Consider the following 25,294-nt stretch of genomic DNA (forward strand, 5'->3'; position numbering starts at 1 on the left):
CTCACTCGCATCAAGCACCGGCTTCAACCTGGCCGGCATGCAGGCTTTCTCTCTCCTCCAATGAAATTAAGGTAAATTGACTAGCCTAAGTGTTGTTTGTGGAATTGGGGGAGAAGTGGTGTTTGAGGTAATCATATCTGCCAGTTAAATTTCTTTCTTCAGCACCAAGTGGCTACGTTTGGCAGGATTGGTTTTCTGTTGGGTTGTGCTTGTTTTTGCTTTTTTAATGAAAAGTGGTCCACTGTGTTTTTGGAAAAGCGCAACAAGCCTCCATGCCAGTCAGATGAGACATTTGGCAGGCAGCTCATGCCCATCAACATGGCCTACAAACTCTTAATACTGGAGGAAATAAGCCTGCTTTTCATATCTATTCCACTGCTGACCTGCCTCCCATCACCAAAACAAATACTTAAACTGACAGATGAGAGGCAGCTCTGTGAGAGGTATCTCTTACTTAATTCATGGATTTAAGTTGTGGTTGATATGTGGCAGGCTATTACTAGATTGTTTCATCATGTTTGAGATCCACTGTAAACATGCAATGACTTCGATCTTGTTAGGGTAAAGCCACTTTCCACAAAAGCATAATTTCAAGACCAGACCATATGAGGACAGGGAATTCTGTGCTGGGATTGCTATTTGGTCCGGTTGGGCTCTCTGAAGGCTGGGACTGAATCCTTCCATAACCCCAGTAAAGGCTCTGGAGATGTAAATCTCCAGACTCCTGCCACTCAAATTGCTCCCTGTTGCCTGGCTTTCTCAGTATTCCCACTGAGTCCACCTCTGCCCCAGACATGATACACTGGACTTCCCTGCGGCCTTGAGCTTCTGCCCGGGTTAGAGCTGCAGACACCAAACCCTGTTTGATGTTCAATAATAATAATAATAATACATTTTATTTATAGAGCGCTTTTCAAAAACTCAGTCGCTTTGCATTTAAATGTTAAAAGTGCAGGTAAAAACAAGTGTACAATAGAAAACAGATAAAAGCAAAATGGTTACAGTGCAAGGTAAAAACATTAGTGCAATGAACAAGGGACTAAGACAAGACAGGATTATGGGTTGAAGGCAGTGCGGAAGAGGTGTGTTTTTAATCGGGTTTTGAAGGTGGTGTGGTCAACAGAGTCCCAGATGTGTTGTGGGAGAGAGTTCCAGAGAGAGGAGGCGGCAACTGAAAAGGTTCAAAGCTCAAAGTAATTGACTAACAGTAGCACTAACTGCACAGCTAGCTAGGCTTACAGCATCTAAACCAAGCAGCAATGGTTACTTTGGCAATGGTTGGAAGCCTTTCCTGCATAGCATGTGATCCAATTTCACCCAGATAACTGAAAATATATCAATAAATTTGAGCTATTTTGCTATAAAATGCAAAGCACTAAGGGAGGCATTGCTCAAGAAACAATATGTTTTCTATCAATCAACATCAACTGTGACAGCTATTTTAGATTAACAATTTGTCTGTCCATAAAAATGCCGATCAGTTTTAGCCACAATTTGATCTTTTTCACCCTTTGTATTTTGAGGAGCATCAGTCATCTTTTCTCATTATTGAAAAAATAACATCATCACAATACTTCATCATAGCTTTTCCTGTTTTAGCTCATCATCTTCATCACAAACATCATCATTACGTCATGATTTTTACAAATGAAATTTGATGATCAATAAATTAATCAAAATTAGAGCTTGTAATCTGTCTCTTTGAAGCAGGATATATACTACAAGATAGCAACTGTGGCCTTGTTTCCACTCTTTTAACAAACTTGAGGAGAGTCTTTTTTACGTGGTTCTAAAGATTATATTTTCGATTTTCCAGGAGTGTGAGGTATACTTAGCATTAACATCCCCCTATTTGTTTGGGAGAAGATTATGGCTGATCTGGAATCACAGATATCCACCTCTGCAATTTTAATGATCAGAAATCCTGTTGTGAGGGGGGAACCTTGAAGACAGCCGAAAATGCACTCTGTGGGCTGATGTATGGAATTAAATGATTGCCAATCAGAAAGCAAGCTGAAAAAAGGACGCACCACAAACACAGCCATAGGGACAGGAGTAGACACACAGAATAAAGTTAGATGGACAGCAGAGATGAAGATGTGCATGATTTGCTGCTGGAAAATGAATGTTTAGATGTGTTTCGTAAAACATCACAATCAAACTGATGAGAGGAGATGAAAAAGAAAATGTTTAGCTAAGCAGCCGGTTCATTAAGCTCAAAAACTATCCTGTTATCCACTATGTTTGATTACCCAAAAGTCAGTGAGAATTTACGAGATTTCCATGTTGTAGAGTTTAGGCCTTTAGTTATTAAAGAATAGAATCTGTTAATAAGTGATGTACTATTTACTGTGAAGTGAAAAAAAGTTGTAAACACAATGATGAGGTTTTATGATTTTATACATGGTTTCCTGATAACATGCCAACAATTATATAACATTTGCTTTACCTCTGTGTTCTGTAAGTCAATCACTTCCCTTTATTTCTGTTTTGGTCACTGATCACCATAAAATAGGGCTGGGATGATATGCTATTCTCGTGATTCGATTCTATTATGATTTTTGGGGTGTCAATTCGATTTAAATTGCAATTCTTTGATATTTACGATTTTTCGCAATTTCTAGTTTACTTTTTTAACACCAGACCATGGGCAAAAATTTAAATGATGATGATAATGTCTACAGACTACATCAGGAGCCATATTTTCAAATAAAATGCACATCACGCAGGTCAGACAGAAACATTTCACCCTCTGCTGGAGAAAAGTGCTAACTTTTTTTCCAATCCATTTTATAAACAAAGGCTGAAATGAAGAATATGAATCTGAAAAAACAAACAGACATTTTTTTTTGACAAAGTATCCTGATTTTGATAACAAAAAATCCTGATATATCATATTTCAATTTTTTTCTCCCAATCTTACCATAGCTCTTTCCAGAAATGTATACACGTTTCCTACCACAATTGCTGTTGTAATCATGAATAAAAAAAACTTTGAATAATTAACATTGGCATGTGAGCTATCTGTTCACATAGCATAACTACTACTACTGTTATTATTGTTACTAAAAAATGACCCATGCAATTTTGTTCAGGAAGTTTGTATCAGACAAGTAGTTCTTCATACTCCTCATTTTTCTTGAGGAGCCATTGGTTTCAGAAAGATTGGCGGCCGCTGTTCTAAATGCTCCACTATGTTCACCAACTAATCGCTGATTGTGCTGATGTGTTTTGGTGCTAAAAAAGATAGAGCCTGAAAAAAGACCACTAATTTGTATGCAGTAATAGAGCAAAGAGAATAAATCAAAAACAATAAAAGCAACAGCTTTAAAAAACAGCAGAAAGACTCTGAAATGACCTTATAGGACATGCAGCTGTCTGTGGACCTATCATTGGAGTGGTTTCTTTCAAATACTAGGAGTCATGTGATCGCTTGTATTACATTATATCCTAGAATTTGTCTGGATCTCAATAAACAGCACAATTTCATTTCAGCATCATTACTTCTGATCCAGCATTTGTGTTTAATACAGATTCCACTGTCGGTGAAGTTACAGGCCTGGTGTATAATTAGATTGGGACCATGGCCAAGCCAATAGATCATCTACCAACATGAGCACAACAGGCATGTGAGCTGGAGGTATTACTATTCACAGTATGCGCAAAATACTAACAAGAACTCAAAGCGTCAGCTGTAGGCAGAGAAAGCTTTGGAACTGCTGCGGGCAGGAAGAGGAGGTTGTTACAAAATGCGCTCAAGGGGAAGGATGAAAGCGGGGGGGGCAGGAGAATCAGGGTAAGAGGGGTGATCGGATAATGAGGCGAGGGGAGAGCAAGGTAAAGTCGGAGGATATCTTAATCTTCATCCCAGTTTTCTAGGATGAATTCCCTTTTGGCTGGTGGCATTACACACTGTATCACACACACATACACACACTGGAGCAAACAGGGATGCAGTACTGTATGAATAATTATTGTGTCCTAGATGTGGTGGTTTTATTGCTTTAAACTTGTTGGTGTAGCATACAGCGAACCTCGGTTTCTGTTTATGTTTCTTCTTTATCTTACGAACTATAAGCTTACAAAGCTACCTAATGGTATCACTTTAAGCTCTGGCAATAAGACAAAACAGAAAAACAAATCATTGGGCATCATAGATAAGACACTAACACAGAGAAAGTGTTCACAACAGACTTATATAAAAAGTGTGGCTCACCAACCAGTGTTTTAATAAAAAATACAAGTATTCTTTTTTTTTCAGGTTTACAGAAATTTCAGGCTTCTTTTCGTTTTTATTTTTGCTTTCACCTCAACTGCTCTTTAACTCTCACTGTAAAATGAAACATTTCAATTACCCTCCACACAGGCTCGGGGAATTATGACTCTACTACTTCTCACATTCATGTAAGCACAAGACTGAATCAGTTTAGTAATAGCTGTTCACTTGCCAGCAGTCGACATGTTTTCATTGTTCTAAAAATGATCTTTTTACATGTTCTCATCTGCTGGATGGTGGATTTGACATGGAATATAAAGCACTGGTGTCAAACAGCGTTAGCATAGAGCAGTGCAACAAAAAACGCAACAGCTGCTTTAGTATTGCGTTAGTTACAGCATCCAGAAAGATCTGTGTGCACCAAAATAAAACTGAAGCTGCATGGATTAATCAAAGGCATGTAAACATAAAAAACACATGTAACAAAGAGAGATGTACACGTTCCCCCTCTCTTTAACACACACACACACATACACCAAACACAGGCACAAGTGTGTTAATGTGTGGGTCAGTTAGCTCATTCGTGCCTGGTTGTGGTCCAGTGTGGCTCATGTGGAAATGGAGAAGGCGAGAAATTGGCGGGAAAAAAAAGCCATGAGATGAAAGTGTGTTTGGGCGTTTTTTCAACTCTAGAGATCAAGCCAAAGAGTTGTAGAACCCTGCAGCGCTGCACACATGATGAAAGAAACAGTGCTGTCCTTCCACATGTAAGTATAGAGCATCAGATGAACACATGGATTAACAACACAGTAAAAAGATACACATTTCTATGAAGATGTGTAGGAAACACAACAATGCCAGAAAGGATAGGTGAAAGAAATTATCAATAAAAGGCGGTTGTAGTGGAAATGCAGAAGGACACAGTGACTTTAAAGGAGAGCAGAGCAAAGGCAGAGAAACAATAGAGTCCATTAGAAAGAAAAAGAATTGAAACAAAAAAAGACAAAAATGTGAAAAGACTCTTTTATTGAGGAATACTGAGTGAGATGGAGGATGGGAGGTGTAGCGTGGGGGCCACTGCACCACACAGCGAGCCGAGACGTGGCTCATGTTGCCAAGGAAAGACAGAATGTGAGAGAGACAAAGACAGAAAGAAAGTGAGAGAAAGTGTTAAGCCCTGCGCTGTAGACATGCGTTACAAATCCCCGGGGACCTGGTGGCAGATCAGTACAGGATCAATCTGCTGCACCTCAGCGGGGACGCGAGCACACTCCTTCCATTCCCACACACAGCTCATGAGTGTGTCTCACTGTAATCTATACATGTGTGGATGCTTGTGTAAGTGTGTGTGTGTCACTGTGGAGCTGGAACAGAAATGACTGAGGACTGTGAGCTGCAGTTACAGGGAAGAGAAGGGACATGGAGCAGGTGAAGGAAGGCAGAGTTAAACAGAACAGAGGCCTGTTCAGGGAGGAGATATTTATCATCTGACCAATAAAGAAAATACATATTTTACAGCATCAGATAAAAGCATAGCTGAGAAGCATTTAGGAAAGGTAATGTACTTTTAATCAAATCAGAATTGCATTTCTGTATTTGATATCGATAAAGTGGCTTAAAAGAAAACGGCATTACTGCAGGGCCAAGATAAACGATAGACACAAATGAAAGTGATAGAAATCCCACAAGGCAGATAAAGGATCAGTTTATCCCCTCCACTCTGCCATCATAGCCATTAGAGAGGAAAGCATAACACTGACCTCAGATCAGTGTTTTGGGACACCGTGATCCAACTGCCTGTAACCCAATCTTATTAGAGCGTTAAGTCATTACTGCATGTACACACAGAGGCCTCACAATGCAATTAGCCATTAGCCCATCATACTGACAAAGCATGGCTAATTAGCAGATCGCAGGCTCACAGGGAGCAGAACAAAACATATTTAATATCCCCATCAACACTCTTGCAGAATATCATGTGTCAGGTGATGTTTAGAGGTTTTTGCATGCTTGGCTGAGCAGCATTTTGGGGACACAGGTTGTTTTCCTGAATTAATTTTGAGAAGTAGGTAAGACTCTCTCAACAAGAATATTAAGACAGCTTATCGCAATATCTAATTTGGCCTAATGTATACCCAAAATATTGAAACCTCATTATTAAAACAACTTATTCAAACACAAGTTTTATAAAAGTTTCTATAATGCAAATATCATTCAAAGTCTATGGATGACTCCTTGTGAAGCTTGAGCAGGGCAGGCTCTGTTTAAAATTCTGTTCTCATCAGCAAAAAAACAGATGTGTTTGTTGTAGTAGCTACAGAGCCGCTGGTCAGGCAGCTCGGACTTGGCGGAGGTTGAGAGTTGAGGCAGAGTGTTAGGTGTGTTTCTCTCTTTGAGGGTGAATGAAGTGGATTATGTTAGGTCAGCTCTGGCCAGATCAAAGCAAAAGTCTGACAAGAACTGAGGAACCTCAGAGAAATATATTCAAGCAAGCGAGCAGGCACACATACGCTCACACACACACACACACACACACACACACACACACACACACACACACACACACACACACACACACACACACACACACACACACACACACACACACACACACACACACACACACACACACACACACACACACTCACACGCTTTGGCAGAAGACTGCCTGTCAGAATGCCAAAGAAACAACTCTTTGAGCTCTCCATAAATTTACTTTGAAGGAGATTTGACTGGGTAATGGCTTGTTTAGAAATAGTATGAAAAGAGGAAAAACAGGCTCACACATGCAGAAAGATGTTCAAAAATTAATTCCTTGAAATAATATGGTTTCAGGTATCTTGTTATGTGTCTAAAACAGACAGTGTGGAGCTAGCAGAGACAAAAATGTATAGCCAAACTAACAAACTGTCAGCAATTAGTGAAATGTGTATCATTAAATATCTATACTAAAATCAGAATTGTAAAGCCAATGTGCATCATACTGAAGTCCAAATTTGTGATGGAAAGACAAAACGGCGTCAAAACATCTCCAAACACATCACAAAGCATCTTTGTTCAGAATCATAATTGTGACAAATGAAGTGGAAGGAAACACAGCACCACTGACATTAATTAAAGAGAATCAGATTTTATGAAGCAATTCTCAGGAAGTAAGTGCAGCACTGACCCTCCAGCCCCACCCCAGACAGACAATGTCAAATAAACTAACACGTTTAAATTAGGGCATAGACCAGACCAGTCTGGGCTAGGAGCAACATCACCCTACTAGCAACTTGCCTCAGCAACCTGTAAGTAGGCCTATAGTTGGCAAGATTACTAGAGCAGAACTGGGCCTTATACAATGCTGAAAACACACACTGGTTTCTGTGGGTATATGTGCCCTGTCGTTGTGGTGGGAGAAGTTTTTCATGGTGCAACATGCAGACCCTGGACCTGGTGAGTACGTGTGGTGCTCCTGTGTTTCCTTGATATAATTCATGGCCGATACAGCCAATGAAGACCCTGTTTGAGTTCTGGAGCACCATACGCATTGCTTCTCAGGTAATGGGCCAAGAGGATGGGAAAGAGAGGGGGGATGGACTTGAGGCTGCGAAAGGGTCTCAGGCACTAGAATATAGCCTGGAACATGCTGCACTAGGCTGGACTGGACTACTCAACTCAAACCATTCATTCAGATTTGACCAGACAGTAAATCTAATAAATCAAAGCAGATTACAACAACAAGGTAAATCAAAAGTGGAGCAGTTAAAAAATAAATTGAATGTGGCTACTACAAACAGGTTGTGATAGATTAGAAGAGACAGGACAGTGCAAGACAGGGTGTGGGACAATACCAGAGACAGCTCAAGCAAATCAGTCACTGCGCACACACTGGAGTTAAATGGGCATAAATCTAAATCATACACAAAGAATACACTTTAAATGAATCACACTGGCATGTGTGTGTGTTTGTGTGTGTGTGTGTGTCTTGTGTATGTGAGTATGTGGTCTGCATCCACACATATGCCTGCGTGGGATGGCCATTCTACTTGAAGCAATGCTATAGATTGCAGCTTACTGAGAGCGCGACCGAGTTGAGGATCATTGGCTGAATGATGTACGCATTGTGTGTTAAATATGCATGCACAGCGAAATGAGTGTGGGTTTTTCTGAAAACAGAAAGAGAGCAGAAAGCGATTCAGACTCATGCTGCAGTGGCCTTTTTTGCATGATCATTGCACATGCGCTTCACATACATGGTGTGTATCCTCTCGACACAAAACAAACACATTCACGAGTAGATTCATCTAAGTATGGACGTGTAAAACTCTTCTGTGCTGACTGGTTTTAGGCTGTTAGTAAGTTAAAGGAAGCCTTTTTGGTAGCATGCAGGGCAGCACAAACTGATGATGTAACAATCAGGTGATCAACATGAAGCCAACACTTGATTAAAGCCACTTAAAGCCAAACCAGTCCAGTCTAGATCAGCACAGACAGCAGACTCATCACCAGCTGTTAAATATTTCACCTCTCAATGATTAAGATGAGGGCTGAGCAGAGGGGAGCAGAGCAGATCTTTGACCACTGCTACGAGGAAAGTGAAGGACATTGTACTATATTACCCAGCAGGCACCAGGTGGTGGTGCAGAGGACACCATGGCAACAACCGTGAAAATGCCATGGCAACACCATAGCAACTGTGGCCTCATTTGCTCGCTGGTGGTGTGGTACAGCCCAGACTTGCTACAGTGGCATGGTCGTCAGATACACACTTCAGTCACATCAGTAATAGTAACATTGTTCATTAATTATTTCATCAATCAATTAATTGATCATCATCATCAACAATCAGTCAAAAGGAGCAAGAACACAGTATCTACTGGTCTCTGTTTTTTGCTAAGTGAGACAGACAGAGGGATGAGTTGATTCAAAGAAAAGTGGTCCAAGGGAAGGTAAAGCTGTAATGCATGACTTGATAAACAAAGGGATGTGATTCACACATGATTAGAAAGTGAGATGTAGAGAATGATCAATAAGTTTGTTAACAAAGAAAAGCAAACAGCCGGATGTGAGGAGGAAAAAGCAAAAGAGACAGCAGACTGTGTGAGAGAAACATACCGATGTGTTAAAGCAGTGATTGACAAAAAGTGATGTTAGGTAGTTTGAGAGGAGTGACAGACTGATAGCTAGAGTAGATACAGATGAATAGAGAGTTTAGACTTTTACTTGTCTTTTTTGTCACAGGCACTAATGTCTTCACAGTCATATAGGAGGAATCGAAATTCAAAAATGATTTCAGTGTCTAGAATCGCTACAAAGCTAAAACATTTAAAACTATTTCATCTAACACTTCCTCCAAATATACCAAACTTAACTAATATATATATATATACCTGTATGTATATATATGTATATATTTATTTGTACATATATATTTCTTTATAGATAAATAATAGAATTCAAATGATAATTGAATACAATAAAATATCTCAGTTAAATCACAGTATAACATGGTACATTCTCAAAAACATAGTATATTTTAATATATTCTTTTTTTCTCAGCATTAAATAAAAATAGATAAACAAAATAAGCCAGAGGGTTTTTAAGAGTCACTTCTGTTCATGCAGTCACAGACTTAAGTATTAGCGCCTCAATTGAAATCAAAAATGCTCAATGACATACCAGGTTTAAGCCCTGTTGATTGGTTGAAAATGACTGTTCAACTACACAGAAAGCAGTCAAACTGTTGCCGTGGTTTCCACTGTTGGAGTGCAGAGTAGAGAAAGCATACTACCACCATTTTGAGTGGCTGCCCTGGGTCCTAAGCATTTGCTACAATTGAACTACACAACCCTCCCACCACAAATCTTTGAGGTTTCATTCAGCTAAACATGCAATGATTCTGGGGCTTTCCAAAAGATTGGGAGAAGGCAAAAAGCATTTCTCTAAAATCACAGATTGTTTTAAAAATAGCCCCACGTAGATCTAGAAAAAAGCAATCCATGTGCAGATAAAAGTACAGTCTGCCTTAACTCAAAGGCAAAGGAGTTAAAAGGGGAATTGAGAAGGTCGACTAACTCTTCGATCTGTGACAACATGCACAAACACCACGCACAGTCCCTCACATAGCAGGTCAATCCCCCCTCCTCCTAGCCATTATCGACAGCGTCCAAAGAGCTACAAAGTCTAAAAGTAGGTGTTCTTTTGCTACATCATGTCAAAGCTACATTCAACTACAATAGAAGAAGAGCTGGGCTGTGGCTGGTCTTAGTGTGAGAAATGAGGTGGATATGTTGACCTATGAAAATGGAGGGCATATGCATTGCAATGTTGGCAACACTGACACAGTTTACACAGTAAATGGCTTTTGGCACAGCTCACAGGAGGTACAATGCTACAGTTCACTACTCTCTTTTGAACACATAGCATTTTTTATTCATATCGCTCAGCCAGAGCCAGGTGCTGTGGACTCTAATCCATTTATTATAATCACATCTGACCAAATTAGATGGGACCTATCTCACCTACAGCAAAATCATTGAAGATGCGGTACATCTGTCTCTGGCTGAAACATATGACCTCATTTTAAACTGGAGGGAAAACAATTACAATGCAAACAGCAAACAGATGTGCCATTGCATTCCTTTCACATTGAAGGTGGGAATATTGCTCAAAGACAAACAGTCATCTGATAATCTTGACAAAAGGAGTTATTACTGACCACTTTCAGTAAAGTCTCAGCTACCATATATGCACCTCAAATTGGAGCTCAGAACATCTGTGGTATATTGTTCAGTCTTATGTAGCAGAGGGAAATTGTTAATGTAGAAGGTCATTTCCTCAACGCAAGTGTCAGTGGCACTTTGTAGTTTAAACATTGGTTACAGTGAGTGTTTTTGTCATGAGTAAATACAAAATCACTAGTTTCTCCCTATTACTTGAATATGTTTCCTGCAGATTGCGCTGTCTCACTGAAGCACAAATGTCTAAAAAATACAATAAAGAATTGTGCTTCGTACGGTCTAAACTCACAACACTCTGCCATGGTACAATGTATTAGTGAAATACAATTCGGTCCTTCGAGAGCTTTCTTGTAACGCTGCACTTTGTTGTAATTCCCTCACTTCCCCTCAGTAAATCCTGACTGGCCACTTTCATAAAAATAATAAAGGTTGTAGCTGCACGCCTCTTCCTCTGCATCATGTAGCTACAGTTATTAAACTCACCAGAAGCCTTTTGCACTAATGTCTCCAAAGCTTATTTGAATATTATGCAGCCATCTAGTGCCAATTACAGATATTGCACCAATCATCTCCTTCATTCACTTACATGATGGTGTTTTATGCAATGTTCACATGTGGGGAGAGATGATAGGGCTTTATCTAAAATAAATTACTGGAATCTTGCTTAAAAGCTTTTGAGTGGAAAATTGGCACTGCGATTCAATCATTCCCACTTCCAATACTAGCCACATCCAGCCTCCTCGTGATTAAAACACTAACACAGTGAGAGAAATATATTGATAGAATAAAAAAGTGGTTATGAGGAGAAAAGTCTGAGTACCAAAGAAAAGTAAAGACAGACATTAAAGAAAATCTGCTACATGTTTTTTGTTCTTATTGTTACTTCTCTTTTAAAGTTCAGTTTGTTTTGAAGTAATTAAACTGTGTTTGAACTCTGGTTGGACCAGAGCTGACATGACAAGCTCCATCCAGAGGGAGAAGTATTTCCTGTTTAGTCTGATTGGTTAAAAGGGTTTCTAGTAAAACATGACATCACGTAGATGGTCCTGGGGTAGAGCTAGATGGGTCTGATGGTGTCATGAGGTCACTGTGGGCACATAAACAGCACTGTCCTCGCTGCCCAGTGAGTGCATGTAAGAGCTGACTGCATTGCTTTTCATATCAACTGATTTTACAAAAAGGGAAAAGGGCAGTCTCTCCAAAACCCAAGAAGCAGTCCACCAGTCAGTTCAAAAGCCAACAGCCAATGTGGACTGGGAGCCAGAGTCTTTTTGGTCTCTTTTTTGGGAAGGGTGGGTCTCTCCTCTTCCCACTGAGGTGTGTTCTCAAAGCCAGAGGGAGGGAGACGTTTTGAGCATATCTTTGTGTGTGTGTAAGTGTGCTGTATGTACGTGTGTGTGTGTCTGTTTGTGTATAAATATGACATCATTACTCACAGGTTGGAGACTACTCTTATCCGTAGTTTTGACTCGGGGAGGGGAGGAGAACCGAAGATGACATCACAAAGCTCAATTCTGAGCGGAGTAGAAGTTCAGGAGCCGCTATCCCCAGTGATGCAGACTCGCCTTCACTCTCGTTGTCATGGGAACCATCCAAACGACTGTAGCTTACCCTTGTGTGCCGTCTCACTGTCGCCTTCACTAGAACTCGGACAATAGAGCGGGGGGTGTTGGCGTTGCCCTCACACAGAGTAGTGTTAGCATTAGAAATGCTGTCCACGTTAGCCCCCGCAGTGATGGTTGCTAATTGATTACCTATAGACACCAAGGCAGCCAATTCTCTGCTGTTATCCCTGCCTCCAGCTGCCATGGCACCACGGTTCTCAATAGCAGTGGTGCTTGCTCCCACGTCTCCCTCTCTCCTCTCCCCCTGTCATACCTCACTCTCCAGGCTGGAGAAGTGGGCCGACCCTCGGCGTGAGCACAGGCTCTTGGCTTTGAGTGGCAGGTGGGGGGAGTAGAACCTCCGTGGCTGTGGCACCGAGCGCAGTCTCTGATACTGGAGTTTGGCACTGGCTGAGGCCTGAGCCTGGCCCTGGCCCGCCATCCCGACCCCTGCTGGTGGTGAGACGGAGGATGAGGAGGGCGGAGGTGGGATGGGCATTGGGAGGGAGGTGGGAGACATGGAAGGCTGCGGAGGCGACGGTGAGGGCTGCGGTGGATGGTCTGTGGGCTGTGTGCTGAGGCTGAGGTTAGATTGGCTGCCTGATTTGGCCTGACTGGGATCTGGTTTAGGAGGCAGAGGTTTTGGGCGTGAACCCCCGCTGAAGCTGTGGCAGTGGGGGAGAAGCTCTTCCTGGCTACGGGAAAGCACTGTTGCTCCTCTCTTGGAGTGGGAGGTGTGCGAGCGGCTGTGGGGGTGAGGGTAAGGATGTGGTTGGGGGTAAAGGCTACAGGAGCACATGGTGGGCCGTCCTGCGTCTTCACCCCGGTCCCTTGCTCGCCCCTTGGTCTTCCCTCCTCCACTCTTCCATTTTTTATCTCCCTTCACAGGGATCTTGTCCATAGACCAGTATCTCCTTGGAGGAGGGAAGGCTGCAGGGGGTGGGGGCCACTGTGAGCCAAGTCCTCCGCTCCCTCCGCCTGATCCCCAGCCTACTCCTGGCCCTGAACCCCAGAAATCAGCACTGATCCAGCCCTCTGCCCGAGTCCCCAGCAAGGAATCATCCCGACTGTTAACACTGCCGCCTTTCTCTCTGGAGGGGTAGGTACCAAAGAACCAGCCTCCTCCTCCTATGCCCCCTATCCCAGTGCTGCTCCCCCCTGCACCTCCTTCCCAGTATCTTTCAAAGCGGCCGAACTCCCCTGACGAGCCCTCGTCTGAATAGCTGTCCTCTGGCCTGGCTCTGTCTCTCTCTGACTCAGACACTGCCCCCCGACCTGCTCTCCTTCCCCTTCCCTCTACCCGCTCTCTCACTCTTTCCCTTTCTTCCTCCTCCTCCTCATCATCATCATCATCCTCATCATCCTCGGAGTCCCACTCATGGAAGGACAGCCCTTCTCTTGTCTGTGCTTTCTCTTTGTCATAATGCATTAACAATGGACGCCGCTCTCCAAGTCTACCACTGTCATCCCTGTCCATCCCTCCACTTCTCCTCCTCTTGGAAGAGGGGAGAAGTGGATGAAGGGACGTAGGAGGAGTGTTAGAATCACCTCCTCTTCCATTGACCCAAAACTTGACTGATGCAGGGAGTTTGTTGAGGTTGGGGTAGCGCTTACTTGGTGTTTGATGTCTGGAATGAGAGCGTGAGGACTTGGGACGCCTCTCCCTGCTTCTGCTGCTATCTTCTTGTTCCCTGTCATTTCCCTCATCTCCTCCTTCTCTTCTACTCCTCTCCCCTTCCCATGAATCCCGGCCTTTCTCTCCAAGTGTGCTTCGGTATTGGGTAGAAAAGGAAGAATAGTCTTGTATTCCTCCTTCCCTTTCTCCCTCTGCATCTCCTTCCCTCTCTGGCTCTACATCTCCCTCCTCTGGCTCAGACCGCCTACCGCCAATTGATTTTTTTCTTTTCTTTGTCTTAAGCGCTTTCTTCTTCTTCTTTTTCAACTTTTGCCGCTTCCTTTCTCTCTCTCGCTCTCTTTCTCTTTCTTCTCTCTTTTTCCTCTTTTTGTTCTTTTTCTTTTTCTTCTTCTCTTTCTCCTTCTCTTTCCTCCTCTTCTTTTCTCTTTTATGCCTCTCACTCTCTCCACCTGCTCCGCCTCTCTCCCTCTCACTCCAGCTTGCCCACCACTCTTGGAGCTGGGACAGTTGGCTCCCCCCTCTGTCCCTCTCCCGCTCCCTTTCTCTGTCACCCCAGGATGTGCGTGGTTTCCTGGGGGGTATGGGTGGTGGCAGGCGCCCGTGGCTAAGGGAACGAGGCCGGATGATTGAGCGTTCCCTCTCCCTCCCCCTGCCAAGAAGGAGGCTTGACTCCTCTGTCAGCTCTTCATCATCATCATCATCCTCTCCATCTAATCCTCCAGTCCTGTCCCGTGTGCTCCTGGAGGAGCTGTAAGAGTAGGTAGGAGAAGTGGAGCGAGAAGATGAGGCAGATGAGGACGTGGATGTGGATGAAGTGGTCGACGAAGAGGACGATGATGTATAGTGCAAGGATGCAGAGGGAGAGGGAGGGGTGTAAGAGGGGCTGAGGGGTACCGGCACAGGGAGTGAGAGCGGGGGAGAAAAGGGGCGTGCCCTCCTTCCTCCTCCCTCCCTCACTCCCTCTCGTGCTCCACCCCTCCGCCCCAGGGGCAGAATGTTCTCGTACAGTGGCCCCCCAGGCTCTTTGGGCTTCTTAGGCCTGCGCTTCCTCCAGAAGGATGAAGGGAGAGGGGGAGAGGGGTGTGGCAGCGGGGGTGTAGGAGGCAGAGGGGCCTGACTCTTGGGAGGCAGTCTAGGAGTGCCCAGAGGTTTAATGGCCCCTTTCCCCTGACTTCCGCTGCCACTTCCCACCACCCTCTTCCCCACCCCGTGATCCATGCCCTTCTCTGAGTAGAAGGCCACACTGGCTGGAGGGGGCTGAGGGTGGCCCCTAGGCATAGTCTTGGGGGTCTGGGACCCTGCTTGCTGCTCCATGCAGGGCCCCAGTCCCTCAGGGTCAATGGGACCATAGTATCTCTTATAACCATCAAGTCCCCCACCCCCTCCAGCAGTTGAAGCCCAGTTTGGTGGGACTTTCTGTGCAAAGGGTCCCATGTCAGTTATGGCTCCCCTCACAGCCATTGGGTTGGTGGCTGTTGCAGATTTGGGCAGCCTCCAACGATCCACCACGGCCAGTCTGCGGTCTGGTCGGGGCAGGAAGGTGGAGCAAGGTAGGGGTGCACCAGAAATAGGGGTATTTGATGGACCCAGTGCTGTCCCAGAATGCACCACGGTGGGAGGGGAGCCCGGGAGGGGTGTTTTGTAGACGGGCTGCGGTTGCTGCTGTTGTGGTGGTTGTTGCTGTTGCGCCATGGCGATGACTGGATTGGTCATTGACGTTGAGACAACATGTGGCTGTGATGGGACTGTAACCATTGCAGTGTGATGAGGTGGCAAAGACTTAGCTCCACCTGGCGCTGTTTCATCTTCAAAACTGCAGCAGCTATACATGCCCTGAGAATAGAAAAAATATATATCACATAGACAAAATTAAAATTTGTTTGCAGAGTAACACAAGACAATAAAAACAGCATATATTGCAGAAGCATATTGTCAATAAAGAAAAATGTAGACGTGTACAAAGGCAGAAGACATTAGACATTATGCTACCCTTAACACTGTTAAAATGTTATAACTGCAACTGCATGTATTACAGTTTGAGAAGCAGTAGGAAGATAACATGAGACTGTGGTGAATAGTAATACAAAAACATGCAACATTATTGTAATATGTTCCAGTTTTTATAAGAAATGCAAGATTGCTATTTTTTAGATAAACACTCACTCCTATTTATAGTACAATTGAGCATTGTTTAGTTTAAAATTGAATACATAAATGCATAAATTACAACAGAGTGGAAAAAGAATAAATTGCTATCTGTGTGGCAACAGCAATCACATGCATATGGTGTAGCCTGTTCCAGTCAAGGTCACTGTCAAAGGAACAGGATATCCAGGGTGTGAGCAGAATTGAATTTCAATTAATCTCCTGAATTGACTGAGTGGAATTGAATTGACCCTAGACCTCACGCTTTCTAACACTTACTATCTGTAACAGATAAGGGCACAAAGACAGGGGCACACATGCTTACATACTGTATGTGTGTGCATTAGGAAGTGGGAAATGCATTTGAGTTCTAATTACATTGTCCTGCAGAAGTGCTGCATAATTTAATGCTCCCAATTAGCTGTAGAAATCTGGGTTTTTACTTGCTCAAACACTTTTCAGAATGGTTGTAAAACAGTGAGACATTCACCCCAGTTGTCCAAAAACACACCACACACACACAGACAAAAGCACTTACCCTGCTGATTGCCAGGAGAAAGTCCAATTTGCCAGAACTGGTGGCCATGCAATGTCGAAGCTTCCAGTAGACCAAGTGTTCCCAGGCGAACACCAGCAAACTGAGGCCCATAGCCACCAGCAGCATATAGAAGACTCCAGCCATGTTGTCAATATCCAGTTTACTGCTCATCACCTCAATTTTGTCATTATGGCAGATACCTGACAGCCAGAGGCGCTCCAGCATCTCAATCTCATCTGGAGAGGGGATGGGTTGGGGAAGGAGGGGGGAGGAGAAGCAAAAGAGAGGGGAAATGGATGAAGTTAATTTGGAGAAAAAATAGAAAGGGATGAAGAAAGAGATAAAAGTGGGTAATGCAGTGGAGACGTAGAGGAGCCAAAAAACACATTATTAGATAGATAGATAGATAGATAGATAGATAGATAGATAGATAGATAGATAGATAGATAGATAGATAGATAGATAGATAGATAGATAGATAGATAGATAGACAGTTAGAGAACAACAGGTGGTGCCAGGTTGCACACAAGGAGGCTGAAGGTCTAACAATAAGCACTGAAGTTCAGATCTACAGTATTGTTCGTTGCTTGCCCATTATCCAAGGTGACTCCTCAAGGTCAGAGGTCACAATGAAAAAAAGCATTGCTGTGCCCAGAAGAACAAAGAGAAGGGGGACTGAAACAACAGGAAAGAGTCTAAAACAATGAAGTTGCACTGAAAGTAAAATGGCACCGACAACCTAATCTCAACATTGTAACCTCGAGTAAATGAGGAGAGGAGGAGAAAGGGATACTAGGAGCCCCACAGTGGGCTGGTGGGATTGGTTGAACAAGCGTTGTAGAAAGGGAGAGAATATTTTACAAAGACAGAGTGGGAGCAGCATTCTCTCCGTCCACAAGCGCATCAGGGGAAATGAGACAGACACAGAGACACAGAGTGTTAGAGGAAGCTGCAACCAGGGAAGCAGAGATAGAGGACGAGAGGCTGAGATTGTGTCATTATGACAAACAGCGGGAAGACTACTCATCTTGAAGAGGATGAGAAAAGAGGAAAAGGAGGGAAAATGTGAAAAGAGAGAACTGATAGGATGGAAGTGAGTGGAGACAGAGGCAGAGAGAGAAGATCATAATCATTTAATTGTGCTGGAGGGATGGTCAGAATCTCCATCAAGGTGGTAAGCTCTGAGGATTTGAAGATTCACATCTATTTACCTACCAGGAACCAGGCAAACCACTTCATGAACTGTTCTGTCTTACATTTAGGATCTCACTAGCCTAATGAGTCCAAGCTGTCCTGCTAAACCTGAGACTGGCTATGGGAGCTGCTGGTGTAACCATAGTGATGGACACCCCGGAGGATGTCGCATATGATTCATGATGGAATTAAAAGAGAAGTACTCTCCACACAACGTGTAATGAGAGCCTTCTGTTACACTAACGGCAGTGGTAGGATGAGCAGCAGTGCAATAATAACCTGCACACCACAGGCGCTGATGGTTAAAGTCACGCATCTACTCACAACACTACACTGCTCTGCAAACTCCAGCTCCAGCTTTTAATTTGTGCCATCATTAGCTGTGCTTGCATAACTAAGACGAGGCCGACTCAGTCATCTGTGTGATCCAGCTAATGTGTCTCCTGTAGAACATCATTAGCCAATCAGCTGTGGCCTCCAGCTTAAGCAACAGATGCACAGTGTTGCAACCCAACGGCAGATTCAGGTATCAGCCCTGGTTTCAGATACACACTCAGAGATACAACGGTTGATTTTTAAAACCAGGATACTGCCCTAGTGAAATTATTATTTTTGGCAAGATTGACCTTCAATAGGAGCAAACTGTCCAATGACGTGAAAACAGCTAGTGGCCTGAAAAGGGTAAAGATAAACAGGTAGGGTCGCATCTGATCTCCAATTCACAAGCTCCACTTGAATCTCTTCTCTAAGCTGTAATTCTCATCTCCTGGCTTCCCTGCCATTTGACTCCCAGTGATTCATCCCATGCTCCCTCTTACACCACCTGACTCTTTCTCACAGCGCCTGTTTCTTGCCTCTCTTAGACCTTTGTGATGGTGGTTGTCTCTACCTCTCAGTCACAGCCAGCTCAGACCTGCCAAATCTGACAGGTGTGTCAAATCCACACTCCACCTCTGTCGTTCCTGGCAGGTCAGGTCAGGTAAAGCTGGCACACTGCAAACACAGAGCCAGCATGCACCACAAAGACATCATTCATGAAACCAAACTGTGTTAGTGTGTCTTCATGTGTGTGTGTGTGTGTGTGTGTGTGTGCATATGCAAATGTGCAAGTGTCTGGACACGTTTGGCTTCTTGCCACACCTGGCACACCGCAAAATCCAGGGCATGCACACAGAGACACTGGGCTCCACAGTTGTTGTTGTCGAGCAGTAAACCATGACCTGTACAATCCTCTCCTTTTATCACAACATGACAAACCTCTTGGCATTTATTGCAAGATTTCTGAAAAACATCCTGCCAGCCAAAAGCTGCAAAGCCAGCTTCTCACATTATTTTAATATCTACTCACTGAATAATGTGTTCTTGGAAACAAAACCCTGATACTATGCAGAAAATATAAAAAGGGATCTGATAAAGGGGAAAAGAAAATCTTGCGATTCAGCACTTCTGCCTTTATCAAAAAACGAGTTGTAGTGCGATCAATGGACCGTCTCTTTAAGCTTTGGTATGAATCACCAGAGACCGCGACAAGGAGGATAAAATAAAGCAATGCCGGACATCTCTAGTGCCCCTCTATCCTCTAATGCGGTTGTAAAATGATATGACTCAACACTGCAAGGTACAATACTGATGTAACACCGTGACACGATGAGCCCAGCTGAAGGTGTGATGCTGGGTCCTTGAGCCGCAGGGCGACTGTTGAGATGCAGCCTTTGAGGGCACACTGAGCCCCCTCCTTCCCTCATTCTCTCTGTCTCCCTCCACATCCAAACAAACTAATCCTCCTTAGTAATCCACTCAAATAATGCCTGCCTACGACTAGAACCCTCAGCATTCAAAACCACCCTTTAACTAGATCCATCCCACGTACACAGCTGATGTTAAGGGCTTGTGCTGCACACAACAGAGGCAAGGACAAGGGCATACACCGAGAATTTAACGAAACAACAGGCAAAGCATGTCAAGGCTGTCCCGGCTCACTTGTTTTTCTCTCACAAATACACACACACACACACACACACACACACACACACACACACACACACACACACACACACACACACACACACACACACACACACACACACACACACACACACACACACACACACACACACACTCTCTTCCTCAGGTCCAACAATTCTGCTCCAGACGCCAGCCTTATTTAATAGATCTTGGCACCAAATTGGCATTATCAGTGTGTAAGCAGCTAAAGTGTCTGCACGCCAGAAACAGCTAAAGGGCTTTGTCCTCCACACCATAAGCAAAGCTGATTTAAAACAGGAGAAAAAGCCAAACAAGCTGCATTCGATTGAGACAATAAATGTGTGTGGCAGAGTGTGTAAAATGACAATCAAGAATTAGTGTTCTGACAACTAGTGCTAAAAACAGATTCTCTCTAAAACTCTTCTCTCCCCCGGATTAATCCCTGACACAAGTGTTTCAGGCTGACAAGTATCAACATTAGTTTTTCAATTATATTTTTTTCTGTATCTGTTTTTGTTTCTGTGTACCTTTCCCACATCTTAAGTTGAGGGTGTTCTCAGGTATTTCTTCATCTTCATGGTCATTTTCCTGCACACTTACTCACTCTTTGTGCCAGTCTCTGCTAATCTGTAATGAGTGCAAATCTGTCACAACATGAGTTGTAAACACACACACACCCCCCTTCCCTTTTTGTTTTTTACAGTAATGACTCACAAATCAGAATCTTTTTTTCCTCTTTTAAGAGCCAGAGCAAGAGAGGAGGGAAAAGACTGGAGTCAGGAGGATAGTGAGGAGTACAAAAAAAGGGGACGAGCACATGCAAAGCTTGAGATGATCAAATAATATTTCCAAACAACCCACAACCATTTTTATCCCCTCTTATCTTTGTATCCCTTATCTTTGTATGTAAGGCTCACCTTACATACCCCCCACCACTCGAGATCCTCTTATTCATCTACCCCCTGTGTCCTCCATTCACCCCTCTCCTCTGTTGCTTTTATCTCCAGCCATATTACATACAACCTTCTCTTTGCCCCTCCATTGTCCTAATTATTTCCCTCCCCTCCCCTCTCCTTCCCACAGTTCTCACCATCTCCCACCAGCTGCAGCAGGGCCAGGTCAAGAGGACGTTTCCAACGTGAGTTTTTGTGCAGGGCGATACCGTAGCCTGTGGTGGCAAAAACCTTCCCCGAGCCTATGGTCATCACCTTGGAAAAGGACAGAGAGCAGATATCAAAGAAACTCACAGATAGGCGAACACATATTGATCCTAGTGCTCAAGCAGAAGTGCCAGTGTGAGTTAGTCCTCACCTTACAACCTTCGTCCTTCCTGGCCATATAGTTCAATACTGCAGCATCATAAATAAAAGCATCCAGTTTCCTGTAAAGGGATCAAGGGAGAATTCATTCATCATTTAACGGGAGAGAGGGAACAGAAAGATGGAAAGAAAGAACGTCCGAGACAGGGGAGGAGGTGGAAAGGGGTATCTCTGTGATGTACCTGGGAAGAGAGTTGGGGTGCAAGAAAGGATGGCTGACAGTCGCAGGGAATGATAGAGAGGGCATAAAAAGTTAAATCATAACAAGAGAAGGGAAGAAGGACTGAATAGCAAAGCAGGCTTTGCAGAAAAAAAGTGAAAACACAAGGAGAATAAAATAAGGCAGATATCAGGGGAAGATGTGTGAGTAAGAGGGAGCGGGGAGGAGGTGGTGGAGGGGGGATGGGGATTTATACTTTGCAGAGAGTGCAGTGACAGGGAAGGAGGGAGAAAGAGGGAGGGCTGGGGGAAGATTTACACACTTCAGGGGTAAAAGACATGGGATAGAGCCAGAGAGTGATGAGGATTATAAAGTTTAAATACAGACACATCGGGATGGCATGCTGAGAAGGGGAAAGAATGGACCGAAAAAGGGGAAAACAAAAGACAGAAATGGTAAGATAAGAGGATGGATGACGACTGACAAGAAGAGAGAGATAAGAAAGAGGAAAGAGACGGAAAGAAGCAAAAGTTTCTCATTTTTGTGCATGCTAACACCCAGTTGTAATTGTGGTGTCAAGGCAACGGGGAGGGAGACACAGTGACAGAAGCTTAAGATGAAGTAAACTGGGATTATCCAACACATGACGGGTGATAGAGATTCCTCTGAAAAACTGAAGAGGGAAATGCTGCCTTCACTGAGTGGGTTGGGGGAGACAGCAGAGAAGGTGGTGGGAGAGAGAGAAAGTAAAGGTGAGGAGAATCAGTGCAGGAGAAGCAGAAGGTGTGACAGAAGATGTGAAATGTTATTCAGAGTTGAAAAGAACGCTGCTGTGTATGATGGCATGCTGGTGACAGAAAAAGAACATGAAAGAAAATCATCATAAATATGCAACGAACAATACAGAATAATATGTATACCAAAGCAAAGCTAGTATATTTTTAGCAGAAAGGTTGATGGAAAACCAGTAAATACATTCTCTATGATCAATCTCGCTAATTACAGGAGGTCATGTTTCGACAATCTCACAGTAAAGAAAAAATCCTTCCGTTGCTTTAAACAGAAAGCAATTTAAACATCCACACGTCATTATGAACCCAATAACATCGTCTTCTCTAAGCTGATTGTGTGATACAATCACTCCCACACATTTACAGAGACTTTGGGGTGAGATTGTGTTGCAAACTGATGCTGAAATCTGATTTTAATTTGGCCTGTGGTCGGCGAGTTTCATCTTATTTCATCAGCAGTCTATGCTAAAAAAAAAATCTCCCTATCATTTATTGGCACTACATAAACTTGAGCTCTATGTATCTGAATGGGCATTTTGGGATTTTCTAGTAAAAATGGCAATTTCAAAATCTGGTGTCATTTTCAATATTGAATTGGGATCATGAATAAGCTTTTATCATCATTTCATTGATAAATCAGGTTTTACATTTAACAGAAAATGCATTTGTTACAAAGAAATTTAAAGAACCCTGATTTATTGTAGTCACTGAAAGGAAACTCACTGGATTTATTTTTGTTTTTCTCTTCCTGTTATCAAAGACCAAGTATTAATTAGTCTACATGGTAAAATTCTGTTTGTAACGTGGTCCTGCAAAATGTTTTTCTTTCTTCTTTACAAATCTGTATTTAACAATTTGTCACATGAACATCTGGGTTATGTTTTTGAGTGTCTTGCAATCATAAAAACAATGTTGAGCAAAGCGCAATATGGTTTTTTATTGCCTTAGGGAAGTATGAGCAACTTCAACAACTTCCTTAATTTATCAAACAATAATTTGTGAAGCACGCCTTAATGGAAAATCAGCCACTGGAAAATAAAAGAGAGACATGGCGGGTGACAGAGATAAATTTCAATGTGTGTTAATGAACGAAACTGGGAGGTGATGGCCATACCCAGTCTTGAGGTTGAGTATGGCGTCCTCCACTCCTCTCTGGTTGTATTTGCCCATGTACTGGTGCATGTCTGGGTAGTTGGAGCGGATGTTTTTTTCGGTGCTCCCGTTGGGCACTGTGCCAAACTTCAGAGGTGGGTACTGCTCCTCAGGATGCTGAAACTAGCGGAGCAAAGTGTAGCAGGGGAGAGAGACAGAAGGGGCATGAGACACAGCAGGCTGTGCACCAATCTGTCTGACCTATTTCTGTCCACATTTCAGACTAACTTACTGCACTCTGTGCACACTCAAATCTGTAAAAGACAGCAGCCTGTGGACTTAACTGCCTTTTTCAAGTATTTGAGAACTGTGGTAATTGGGTAACTTAAACAAGATTTTGTTCATTTCTAATTTCCTGTGCTTGAATCAATTTAAACATTCAAATGCATGGGATTTGGCTCACTCTAAGACTTTAATTCTCCTGCTTTCCACTCTTAATCAGTATTCAAGTAGTGAGGTACCTTTTTGTCCGAGAGGCCTGACACAGTGTCAATGTACTCCTCCTGGATCATGAAGGCAGCCAGGTTAGCAGTGTAAGAGGCAAGAAAGATGACAGCAAAGAAGGCCCAGATCAGCACCATGATCTTGCTGGTGGTTCCTCTGGGGTTCTCCACTGGCACTGAGTTGTTGAAGACAATGGCCCACAAAAGCCATACAGACTTCCCAATAGTAAAAGTGGATCCTCCAGACTCTGGCAAAAACATGAACAGGAAAAAAAGATTTAGAAAAGAGAACAATTTTTGAGCGCAATGAGTTGTCATAAGATAAACTTTTTAGACAGCAATCCAGCCGAGAGAACGGCACAATAGTGTATTCAGCAGTGCCTCACAGCAGATGAAGCAGCCGATTCAAATTAAACTTCTCTGAATGATCTGTAAAATAGGTTTGCTATATGTGAAAATACCTAGGAGGCATTTTGACACCAAAGCTCATAAGGCAGTGGCTGTACATTTAGAGAATGACAGCTCTCAATTCAGCTGCTACGTGATCCTACAAATAATTAAACCGCATGGTGCAAATCACTGTTCAGAGGACTCAAACTCTGCTGCTTTTATTCAACAAGAGTACAGGAGAAAGGAAGGAGGAAGATGAGAGTGAATGAGAAGGATATATGGAGGGATGACAGAGAGGTAAAATTATGTAGAGCGCAGCAATCATGCAGTAAAAGAGGCGAGTCAGGCTGGGTATTGGACCGAGGCATCAGGCATACTGAATATCACAGGGGTACAAACTATGCTGTTGAATAATAAATGAGTGCTTCAATATCGAGGATATTTGGATGCCGTTCAACACGCTGGAGGTATAATTTCCTCTTCCCTGAACTCACATTTAAGGATTCAGGGCATCACATTCAAAATGTCCATAAGTAAAAATGGCCACAAGTACATTTTTAGTGTAACAACTGACCAGTAAGAGGACAAGAAAATGAATCAAATGAAAGAAAACAGCTGAACGGAAGTCCTTTAGACGTTTTTAAATAACACCTAGGAGTGCGTTCAGTGTTGTTCCATTTGACCTGTGCAGCAACAAAAATGCACTGCACTCACAATCTTCTATCAGACACCTCAGACACATCACTCACTCTTGCCAGTCTGGAGACTTCGGTTGTAGCCCACAGGGCTGAAGAACTCAAAAATGAAGACGGTCACAGCAACCACGGTCAGGCACATGACGAACATCATCACCCACACGGCGGGACTGTAGGGCTCTTCAAGAGGAAACAAAAGATTCAAATGAACACATTACACAAGGAAGTTTTAAACAGACGTGTGCTGCTTTGATTTCTTATTGCCGATAGTCTTATTATAATTAAAAATAGAAAAAATT

At 43.3% G+C, this 25,294-nt stretch overlaps 1 protein-coding gene across 2 annotated transcripts in view; it reads right to left on the bottom strand.

Annotated features, from left to right (window-relative positions):
- Positions 1-675: 675 nt before the first annotated feature.
- The window catches only part of grin2db (glutamate receptor, ionotropic, N-methyl D-aspartate 2D, b), a 110,790-nt gene continuing 86,171 nt past the window's right edge, over positions 676-25,294 (bottom strand). For both annotated transcript variants that reach the window (XM_074682719.1, XM_074682718.1), the window contains 7 exons: positions 25,050-25,175; positions 23,929-24,158; positions 23,430-23,590; positions 21,357-21,426; positions 21,136-21,253; positions 16,866-17,101; positions 676-16,015 (listed from right to left, as the gene is read on the bottom strand). In XM_074682719.1, the coding sequence (XP_074538820.1) occupies positions 12,815-16,015; positions 16,866-17,101; positions 21,136-21,253; positions 21,357-21,426; positions 23,430-23,590; positions 23,929-24,158; positions 25,050-25,175 (4,142 nt within the window). In that variant the 3' untranslated portion in view covers positions 676-12,814. The remainder of the gene's footprint in view (positions 16,016-16,865; positions 17,102-21,135; positions 21,254-21,356; positions 21,427-23,429; positions 23,591-23,928; positions 24,159-25,049; positions 25,176-25,294) is intronic.

This window comes from Halichoeres trimaculatus, unplaced genomic scaffold, assembly GCF_033239565.1.
Source record: "Halichoeres trimaculatus isolate MK-OKI-2021-1 unplaced genomic scaffold, fHalTri1.1 fHalTri1_scaffold_12, whole genome shotgun sequence".
Classification (NCBI taxonomy): domain Eukaryota; kingdom Metazoa; phylum Chordata; class Actinopteri; order Labriformes; family Labridae; genus Halichoeres; species Halichoeres trimaculatus.